The 11,878-nt window shown below is 33.1% G+C and overlaps 1 protein-coding gene across 1 annotated transcript in view; it reads right to left on the bottom strand.

The window, feature by feature from the left end:
- Positions 1-11,878, bottom strand: part of LOC130584181 (connector enhancer of kinase suppressor of ras 2) — a gene marked incomplete at its 3' end in the record, with an annotated part of 168,858 nt that overhangs the window by 8,338 nt on the left and 148,642 nt on the right. The window contains exons 15-18 of the mRNA XM_057384002.1: positions 8,081-8,129; positions 6,970-7,142; positions 5,145-5,218; positions 2,737-2,808 (exon numbers count right to left, since the gene is read on the bottom strand). Of these exons, the coding sequence (XP_057239985.1) occupies positions 2,737-2,808; positions 5,145-5,218; positions 6,970-7,142; positions 8,081-8,129 (368 nt within the window). The remainder of the gene's footprint in view (positions 1-2,736; positions 2,809-5,144; positions 5,219-6,969; positions 7,143-8,080; positions 8,130-11,878) is intronic.

Here is an 11,878-nt window from a genome sequence, read left to right as displayed (position 1 = left end):
TTTAAGAACAGCACATTCATTTCTTGTCAGTATTTAATTAAAACAGTTTTATGACACATAGAATAGGATTTAAAAAACCCTGACTTTCTGCAGACCTTCAATTTCTGCAAGGAAGTATGCACAGTACTCCACCTCTCACAGACTAGTAGGAAACATTTCTCTGTCTTCTCTCACAGTCCAGGCAGATACAACACTTTTAGTCAAAGCAATTTAATCAAAGCAATATGATTATTTTTTTTTAAATCATAAAACTCAAGGCTATAGGATGGCAATATGGGTACCTCAAAAAGTCTGTGAGAACCTGAATGCAGTTCAACCAGAATGAARAGAATAACAATGAATTTCCAAGCAAAATGTTTCCATACCATAMAATTATACCAGAAAAATAATACTTSRCATCTACAAAGGATATTCTGTCCTTCTCACACAGTTGGTGGGTAAAAAAAAAACCATTTTGCTGGTGCAACCATATAGATTAAGGTGATTTCAGACACCACAGCAACAATTCAGTGATTAYAGCTCTCCTTACCAGCACAATGGTGTGGCACAGTCATAAAAGTAATAAAAAAATTGGAATAGTGACAGAGTTACCTGAGATTGAAATACCCATTTTATGTGAGTAGATACACACAAACAAAAACTTCAGAGCCTGCAAACATTTGCTTTTATAAAAACAATTTTATACAAGGGATGAAGGGATTGAACCATTTTGAACTTTCAGTCAGGTTATGTATAAGCAGTTTTCTACTGTTGTTTCTTCTGCTTCAAGTAGAAACAAAACTGAAATGACTGCCTGATACCTAACTAGAATCTATGTCAGAAACTTGACAAAAAAAAAGAACATAAAATGATGAAAAGAGTATTAATTTATCTTCATAACTTCATTCTGCGTTTTACTTCATCTAGGCTTCAAAATACTTTTAGACAGGAAGTATTTTATTTAGACCTGCTTTTGAAAGAATATTTTTCAGTCACTTTTTTCCAATCTATTGAATTAATTCTATGTTTGTGAAAGTGAACTAATTTTTCTAAAACATAAAATGAAGAGAAAAATTTAAATTCTTTGGTGAGACTCTGATGGCAACTCAAATGTAATAATTTCAAGTAATTCTACTTAACTTGATTTAAATTTACACGTGAATAACTCAGATCAAAATTTTGCCAAGCTCATTCTAAAAKAAATTAATGAGCACCTATTTCAAAATGATAAAAGGACTATTTGTGGTGGGAAGATAAAAATCTTTTCATTCCTGAGTTTTATACTGTGCAATGTATTTTTAAAATATTGTTGCATATTTTCTGCTGCTTTCTGATTACTGAACAATTAGTTAAATGTCTATCCTTAAAAAAAAAGGTGTCTTGTCATACTGACTGAGGATGTGCYGACAGAAATGATTTATTCAGGATAGGTCATATTTACACCATGCTATTATTCTGTTTGCTGGGCAGCAAATTGCATTTTGAGTGACAGAATTATCGAGGAAAGGCAAGCCTAAAATTTCACAAACAAATAAAAAAAGGTTTTAAGTTTTCTAACTGAGAAGAGACTTTTGAAGTGAGCTTCAGTCACGCACAAACTTCAGAAAAAATTTTTAAGACAGCTACTTCTAAAAAAAAGCAAGCACAGTATAGTATCAGTGTGCTTTTGCAGCCAAATATTATCAAATATTATGAACTCAGAGCACCCTGAAGGTGTTGAATCTTGTACACACAGGAGAGATTAAACCATGACTACAGGACTTAATAAATTTTATGGATTCAGTTTTATTCCTTTTTCTTCTGTTTTAAAAACAACTCCAGTCAGCCAGGATATCAATAGATATTATCTAAGATAACAGAACAATTCTCAGGTTGCAATAATAGATTTTTGTTTGTGTCCTCTGTCATTGGATGGAAATGGCATATTATTTTGAACTGAATTAATTTCAGTTTATACTGTGAAAAGAAATGAAATAAACCCCCTAATATTTGAATAAACATGGSATTCATGTTCTAATTTACCATTCAAATGAATTAGAAGGAATTGTGTTTATTTTGTGCTGAAGTCTCAATAATTTTTCTGAAAAATTGCACAARGGGCCCATCACAGATACAGTAAAATTCAACAGTCAAAGAACTAAGACTTAAGTCCTTGTTCTTTTTTGAAGTGCCAAAATTTCCCCTATCAAATTCAATACAACCAAAATTTCMCTTCAAAATTCATGAAAGTAGAGAGAATCTGCAAAATTCATTACTTGTAACCCCCACTCCTTTTTCAAGACTGGCATATAAAAAAAACAGTAACTGCTTTAAATCTTTCTCCAACTTCTCATTCCCTCCAGGGCAAGAAACAGAAGGACTCCCAGAGAGAGAATCAGATTTGTTTGGGATTATGAAAGGAAGAAGAGTTGGAGATTTCAAAATCCAAACCCAAAAATCTGGAATGCTCAACTTGTGTTTAGATATTGTTTCACACACTGTATTTATTTCTCTTTAGAAACAGGGAAATTGTGTTTCTAAAGATTTCAAACCTTTGTATCAAATAAGATGCAATTTTTGCATGAATTGAGTAATTAACATATGAAGCCAGTCAGAAAAAAAATGTTACTCTGCACCTATTTTCTCAGCAATTAAATGTAACTTTTTAGATTAAAAAAGTTACATTTAATTTTTAATTTATTACCACTTTGCTATTAGTAGCTTCTAGAAGCRTCATATTTAAGGAATGGGTCCTTGAACTTTGCTAGATTTCCTTACCTGTTCATATCATCTAGATGTTCAGCAGCAAAATAAAAACTTTTGATCTTAGGATGGCAGGCTTTGAATGCACTGTAGAGGAAAAACATAATTAAAAAAATGTAATGGCACAACGCTCTTTTTTTTTTTTTTTTTTCTGAAATGTAAGATTACATGGTCACCAAGGTATGAGATGAGTTCATATTTCTGAGTTGCTGCATGCTCCCAAATAATATATGAACATACAACTTTTAGGATTGTGCCAGATTTCACCAGGTAAAGTGCTTTTCAATTACCCCTTTCTAAATAATCCTCGATTCATATGTGCATAAATAATTGTCCAACCATCACCTGCAGTGTAGGAAGTGGATAAAATTAATCAGTGAAGGATATAATTTTGTGTATCAGGTAATTTTGCTGATATACATATAGCTGAACAGAAAACTGAACAATTAATTCAATACAAGAGGAAAATTCTCAGTCCTTGTGATTTCTCCCATCCCAATGACTTTGACATTACCTTTAGCTCTAATGACTGCATTTCAAGCAGGCAAATATGATGTGCTGAYTGACTTCTGAAAAGCTGTCATAAATCAACACTGTGTTCATGAGGTCATCCTAAGCAATGGGCAATTAAATGTCATCTTTTCTTTCCACCAAAGTAATCAACATGACTGGGCTAAAAGAATTACTGCATTGCATACATAATACGAAATAAATTACTAGAAAGACTCTTTTAACCATGTTGAATAAAGATTTATGGTGAAGCACTTGAAGACCCAGGAAATGCATTTGGAATAATTAATAGTTTACATCAGATAATAATAATTTTGAGAGTAATCTGAAGGTGTCTCTTAAAAATAAGAACATAAAAATGCAACAGTCCCAAATAAGGAAAACTGCAAACATGATACATGAAGAGCATCATTGTAGGGAGTGTTAACAGCTTGCAKAGGAAAAAAAAAMCCGCCACATCCTTAACTATCTTAAAAAAAAAGATTAAAATATAAAATTAATAATACAAATAACTTACAATTATAAACATTACTAATACTATAACTTTTACAAAYCTACAATCCAATACTAATAAGTAAAAAGTAACAACCTCACTAACCAATATATGTGTAACACAAATATATACACTAATTACTAAAGTAAATAAAAAAAGCCTATCCCATCTGCTCAGTTTACAAAGACATCATCAAGTTACTGAGACCTAAAACTGGACTTCTTAAAACTGCTACAGCATCTGYCATCTGGATTCTTGGAGGATTTTTTTCCCTTTATCTACACACAAAGAAGAATCCTAATAACCACATTTTATGAGCTGCTATTCAGTTGACACTGGAGCAGCTCTGAGAAATTAGTTGACTTTATGCTGCTGCCCCAACAAAAAAAAACCAAATTAAGCACTTCAACCATGTGGCTCAAGGACACAGACAATAGGTTCAAGCTAATGTATTTTTTTTCTTTTAAATGCAGTTTTTGTTTTCTGCCCTTTGAGACCCATTTGAAGTTCAGAGTTCATCCTAAACAAATACACAGATCAACTGATGCAGTGACAGTGCTTTCTGCAGAACTGTAGGTGCCACAAACCAAACCATTTTACATTTGCAAATGATGCTTTGCAAAAATTTCAGTCTTCTTAAAAAAAAAAAAAAACTGTACAAATCATTATAAGACAAGGTAAAAAATTTTGAGAAATAATGACTAAAAATATCTCTGTGGGAGCATACACYTGTCACAGTGCTACATATGCTTGAATTTATCTAAATAATAAATAGACTTGTCCAATGGCACAAATCTGGATAAACAGGTGAGAAGAAATGTTCTTGGAGACCTTTAGGTCATGTACCAAAAACCAAACCAAATCACTGTCATTCTCTTTTTTTTTACTCTGGCTCAGGGTTGAAATATTGTCTCAGCAAACTCTGAGATGATGCTAACTAATTTGGAGTTAGATTAAATATAGATAATGTATTTATTATGGCCATGAATTTGGTGACTTTCTTACTTGGATGGTYTCTGCATTATGCTTTAAGCTCTTTTCTGAGTATAAAGCACACAAACAATCTCAACCCCCAACAAACAAATTAAAAAAAATCACAACCCCAAACAGAAAGAAAAAAAAAAAAGAAAGGAAAACTAGGAAAATAAAGGGACAGAAGCAGCCAGCAGTCTTCTTGCTCATAATTCATTTTGTTCTAGTCAAGCACTGTGATTCATGMTGAAGTGAAAAAATAGCCTTCTTTGGGCAAGATGGCACACACAACACCAAAATTAAATTGCTTTTTCTGTATGAGCTTATTCTGTGATACAACCTGATGACAATTTTAACAAAGTTCAYTATGTCCCTGTTTTAAACTCAAACCTTGTCCTTTGTTCCACTATTTTTATGRTATCATTGCATTATTTTTGAGCATGCTTACTATTTCTTGCGGCATTCACTGGCTCTGTCAATTTTAAATTCAGGTAGACTGATGAATCCTTCTGCTTTTTCATCCTGCAAAGATAGTTCCAGATATTACTGCAGCTGAAGTATCATTAAAAAAAAAAAAAACCCACCATGCCAAAAACTTATAAATATTTTCACTTGCCTGCTTCTTACATAATATTAATGTTAATGGCAATTATTAATATTATTAATGCCTGCTCTGCTCTGGCAAACCTCCCATAGAAGTCACTGGGATTTTTGCCAAAGTAGCAAGACAAATCCCTTGGTGTAAAATACAATTTTAAATACCCTGTTTCCTGAAACGATTTCACAGCTGAACCRTTTGAAAATACACAAAATGACCAAATGTATTCAGTCAATTAGTTATTGTAATTAGTTGATTTTTGGGGGAAATGGACTAATTAGTAAAGAGAAATGCAGCCTACTGTAAGAAATAGGGTAAAAAGCAATTTCAATGTGTGTTGTTTATAATTTTTATGCATCACATAGGAGGCATGATACCTCTTCAGTTACTTTCATCTCTTCACCACACTCAGAATACATCTGACCTTCCTCTCCTCTCCTCTCAAGASTTACACAGTTTGTTTTATCAGCTATTTAATCTCCCTTGACTTTTCACAGTTTGAAAGCATTATTTATATTAATTTATATTACATCAATAACACAGACTCTGTTATTTAACTGCTCATAACTTTGCATGCCAAATTAATACAGGATCATATAAATGAAGCTGAAAAAACACAAATRTATGTTAAGGAATTCCACAGAATTACATCTTTTTCTCAGAATTCAAATTGTTATTTACACCACATATGCAGTCCACATGATTATATGCCTTCTTAAAAATAAATAAAAAAWWAAAAWAAWTAAAAAAWAAATAAAAGACACAAACTCTGGAACTGGATTCATTATGTGGAAGGTACAGGGTTGTAACAAGTTCTGCATTAGCAGGTATTTTAAATCAAAAAGACACTGTTTAGAATAATCCTGCTATTACATTTTTGAAAATAGACTGTGATAACTCTTGTCATGGAATAACTTGTTTTGTGTTTACTCAGGGAAAAGTTGGGGATTACTTTGAAAAGGTTATGTACAAATGCTTGCTTTGATTTAAAAAAACAAGTCCAGGACAGAGTGCATCCACATGTGAACAATGATTTTATCTCAGCATATTTACTAGTAAATCTAACAAGATTTAAAATCAAGGTATCCCAACACTTGGAAAAAGCTTTGCTGCTAAAGCTGACACAACAAATGTGCAGCAATGCAGAATATGTTGCATATTCAAAGCTGKACACAATTCAGCTGGGATGCTCCAATGCTTTTAAATTCAGCATATGTGAGTCCTGAAATCATATCAAAAGCTACAAARAAGGAACAACAGGAGAGCACAACTGAGAAAACAGAACTCTCTTCCTTAATTGCCCAGCACAGATAAACCAGGAACACCAGGGAGCACAATATTAAAGTTTACATTCCCAAGAGTAAGCTTGACTGACAGGATTAAATAACTACCTTTTTSCTTTCAAGGGTTTGAGGATAAATTAATTTTAAACTGGTGCCATCAGGACACACAAAACTTTGTTATTTCTTCATGTAGTAAAAGGTGAGTTGGAAGGAACAAGTATCTCCAGACCTTCATGGTATTTTTTTAAGGCAGTTAATATAAATTTCAGTATAATTATTTGGGTGAACATAGTTATTAACATATAGAAGCACTGAAAGCATTGMTTTCCCACTAAAGCATGACAACAGCACTACACAAAGCATTTGTTGAGACCACGAGYACAGATGTTTACCTCTTCATTGATATACCAATATAGAGATGTGTCCTTCAGAACAAACCAGTATTTTTTCCATTTTTGGGAGAAATAACTCTTGGCATCTTTCTTTTTCCAAAGCCAGCCTTCACAGTCCCCTCGTCCAAGATCTTTACATGAGATCCTTCTTTTGCTTTTACCAGGAATAGGAGCTGGAAATGACAACGAGGTGATGTGAAAGCATTTGATTTGTCCACTAAATCAATAACACACCTAGTCAGAAAGCACTATCTATTTAAGAAAATGGATTAAAAATTTTAAACCTCAATTTGCCATGAAAGATTATTACAAGCATTATATTTTGACCACAAAGCTTATGCAAGCCACCATAAGAAGCCAAAGCAAGTCAAACCAAACCATGTTCAGCATCTCAGAGCTCGTATTCTATGGATAAGACCAAGAAAAAAAAAAAAAAAAAAAAAAAAAGAAAGAAAAAAAAGCAACACAGAAAGAGCAGACATTGTAGGGAAAAGAAAGGCAAGATTTTAAAAATAAGAAAAAAAAGCAACACAGAAAGAGCAGACATTGTAGGGAAAAGAAAGGCAAGATTTTAAAAATAAGAAAAATGGTTATTTATAATCATCAACACATTAAAATTTCACATCAGAATAAAGCACACAACATATAAATTCATGTACTTCCCACTCAGTTGCCAAATACAACTATTTAAGTACTTCACAGGTATTCACAAACCTCTCTTTGCAGCTCCTTTTGAATCTAAACAGTTCCTAAGGCCTTTGTACTTGTAAATCAAAGGAGGAAAATTTACTGTGATATAAATTACCTGAGAGCGTAGGTAATGAGCAAGTGCTGCAGTGAGGCATTACCTGAACACAGCTGGAAAAACCAACCCTGGCCCCAAAGAGGCTAGAGTCTAAGTTTAAAAAAGAAGATAAAAGCAGATGAAGGTAGAGGAGCATTAGGAAACTATGAGACATCAGTAATGGTCTAAAACATTCTCAACATGACCAAGTGAACTGAGTATTTTACTGGAGCTAACATGTCATAGCTCCTCACATGCTGCAGTACCACAACATTTATTTTGGCATTTCCCTTCCTACCAATACATGAAAGCAAATTTATTTTTTACCTTTGTTCTTCTTTTTACTTTTCTGCTGCAGAGAAGACTGCTGAAATGTCTACAAGAAAATTGAAATACAAGAAGTGAAAATACAGTATTTATATTCGACCACATCCTTATAGTAAAATAAATGTTATGTGAAGTCATCAGGTAACAGCAGCCAAGAGACTTCCAGGCATAAGAAAAAAGATAATTTTAGTTCACCTGTTCATAAGGTAAAGCAAAAGCACACTGTGAAACATCTTAAAACAGACCACTAATTAGTTTGCTAAAGCAAATATAGTTTCTGTCCAAAATGGTCATTCTCCTCTGTTCTGTTAATAAAGAAGGAATGTSTCTCTTTGGTTAATATGATGGTGAAGACATACAGCTCATGTATTTCTTATTATAAACTAATTAAAAATATTCTTGACATATATTTGTAAATATACAAAATAATGCACTGCCTAAAGCAGGCATGTAAGTAATTATACAATGTCATTAGACCATCAGACAGTTTTCTCAGAAACAGACCTAATATTTTGAAAGACACCCAATAAACTCTGCTAAATCAGAAGTGGGATAAAGTCTCCCAAATAAAAATTCTGAACTAGAACTTTATTTTTTATCAGGTCTTAAGTTTAAGTATTTCCCTCCAGTTGATTCACTCGCACGAAACAACCCATTGTCTCAGCAATCAGGATGCAAATTATTCCTTTATTTAAGATCTTAGCTTATTAGTAATAGYAATACATATTAATACATTTTATAGCCATTTCTGTTTATAAACTTTGACTCAGGTAAGCACAATCCCCAATGAACTAAAAAAATAATTCTGTAATTAATCAGCCAGAATTTAAAGACATGATCTCATTTGTTTTGAATTTTAGTTTTCTCTAAAGGCAGACTAAAGTATTAGTGTTAAAACCAAGAAAAGGCTACATTAGCATCTGAGTATTAGAACTTCCTATTTCAGCTTGCCATGACTCAATACATAAATCAACACTTTTGTGCTACTTAAATGTAAAAACAAATCTAAGCAAAAGCACTGACAGCTCTGCAATCTCAAATCCTGCTCCCATAGCTAAGGCAAACCCTTATCCTATTTTACAAGACTCGGTTCAATTCAAAGGACAGCTCTGGTTTTGCACATGGCACTCAGTGCTAAGGCTTAGTTGAACACAATATTGTTTGGTCAAATATTGGACTTGATGATCTTAGAGCTCTTTTCCAACCTTAATAATTCTATTCTATTCTATTCTATTCTATTCTATTCTATTCTATTCTATTCTATTCTATTCTATTCTATTCTATTCTATTCTATTCTATTCATCTATTCAATTCCATTCCATTCCATTCTATTCTATTCATCTATTCTATTCATCTATTCTATTCTATTCTATTCATCTATTCTATACATCAATTCCATTCTATTCCATTATTCTATTCTATTCTATTCTATTCTATTCTATTCTATTCTATTCTATTCTATTCTATTCTATTCTATTCTATTCTATTCTATTCTATTCTATTCNTATTCTATTCTATTCTATTCTATTCTATTCTATTCTATTCTATTCTATTCTATTCTATTCTATTCTATTCTATTCTATTCTATTCTATTCTATTCCATTCCATTCCATTCCATTCCATTCCATTCCATTCCATTCCATTCCAATTTTCTCCTCCCTGCTCCCCACACCTGTGAGCCCACATGCAGCAGACTCAGCTTAGAAGGGATTTTTTGCCTCACAGCAAAGAGATTCTCAAGAAGCAAATACTCACACGCCCATGGGGAAAAATTACCAGCGAGACAATAATTAAGTGTAATTAAAAAATTTAACGGACTTGCTAGATGTGCTGATGCCTCAGTGATCATATCTGATAAAAGCTACTCTATTGCCACCTCAGTGGGTCAAAATAGGCCTCCACTAGGAAGAAAAAAAGGATGTCACTCATTTTCCCTGGCTCTTGTCCTCTTTCTTCTGCTWCTGGTACCAATTAAATCAGCACCAGCTCTCAACAAACCAAGACAGCAACACCATCCCAACTTAGGTCACACGAAATATTTCAATCTGCAAAGGGCTAGAAGAGCTTTAATCACCCAGGAATAACTGGCTAAGCAGAAGTGTGTAAATAACTCTGAAAATCTTACCTAATTCAAAGTGGTTGAAAAAAAATACACACACATACAAATCCAAAACTTTAGCACTTCTCAGTTTGTAACCCAGACAATTTCATTCTGCTGCTCGACTTTTCTGCACTATTACTTTCACAGTGKCAAAACAGAAAAGGAAAATCTCTGCTTCGTTTTCTCACAAGTAATTCTGAGAGCAGGTGAGAGCAATATAAAAAGTCTCCATTTTTAGACGTTTTGTCTCTATATTGAACCTGCAAACCTGAGTTCACAACTCACAACTTCTGAGTCAGTTTTTTGGGAAGCAAAGGTAATGAAGGGGTATCAGTTTTTACTAGGAGGAAAGCATGCAATTTAGATGTCTAACCATTACCCCATACATTATGTTACACTGCAAAATAGAAAGGTTTTATTAAATTCAGTTATTATCCTAAATTAGATCATTGAATTAAATCATAATTAAGGGCAAATTCTACAACTTAGTATGTTCTACAACTTAGAAGTTCCTGGGAACTATTTCAACTGCAGTGATTTTAACTAGTATTTTGTATTATTTTACATAGACTTCAGGCTTCAAGTTAGTTGACCCTTTGGAAAAAAAAACCAGCACCAGCTTTTTCCTTAACCCAGAAGATGTAAAAGTAATATGTAATTAAAAAACAACATCAACAAAAACAAACAAGTGACGATGAAAACTAAAAATGATTCTTCTGCTGCTTTTTTTTAAAGAAATCACTGAATGCAATCTACAGCCTGTTRGCAGAATAAGATAATGCTCAGTGCCATTTTCTCAGCAGTGTCTGGAGGTTTTGTCCTTCCTCCTGAGCAGTGCAAGGCTTAATCTCTAGCTTAGATCCAACTCTCTCCAAAGAGGCAAATTCCACCTTCCAGATGAAGTGTCCTAATGCTGGCCACCATGTTTACCCTTTTACAGCTTAATTCTGTGATGTGGCAAATATGGAAATTATACAAATACTATTTTCTTAATGCCATGAACCTTAAAAACATGGATTTACACCAAAGCAAGAAATTTAGTTGTATTAACGCAAACTTGCTGTAAGACACCAATCACTCGTCCACAAAGCCACGTTCAATGTATGTTCACTGCATTTTTTGATTCTGATCCATTGTCAGCTTTGAGCAACATTTCAGAAACATCTTGTTCCAGTTTCCAAGAATTCATCTCTTCTGCTAATTCTGAGAGCAAGCATGAAATGGAATAGAAAGCAGCATTTCATATGAAATAAAGTTGTTAGTAACTCAAAATAATGAGTAAAATGGAAACAAGACTGCCACTGAAAAGATTAAACAGATGAATACCTTAAGACAAGTGAAAATTGTCACTCCTGAAGAAAATTTGAAACCATTTAATCATATTCTGAATTAAAGGCTTTCCATTAACCCAAAATATAACTAGAAAAACTTTCCATTATCCAAAAGCAAGGTGTCATTTGGTGTTTAACATATATCAAAACCCCTTTGAATACAGAGAGACTCAGTTTCTTAGATGCAATGATTTTCTCCTGTAACACGCAATCTTTAAGCCTGTTCTATTTAATAAAACACCTAAACTAAGCCCTTTGACAAATGCATGTCTAAGCAGAATATCAAAGAAACATTTAATGTAGATATAGGTCTGCCTTTCCTATCAGCAGCCTCAAAGGACATGTATTTTAAGAGGAACAGAACAT

The sequence above is a fragment of the Malurus melanocephalus genome, unplaced genomic scaffold (assembly GCF_030028575.1).
Source record: "Malurus melanocephalus ecotype Western Australia unplaced genomic scaffold, MMel_1.1 scaffold_673, whole genome shotgun sequence".
NCBI lineage: Eukaryota > Metazoa > Chordata > Aves > Passeriformes > Maluridae > Malurus > Malurus melanocephalus.
The sequence above is the reverse complement of the archived record's forward strand: the minus strand, read 5'-3'. Positions and strand labels throughout refer to the sequence as shown.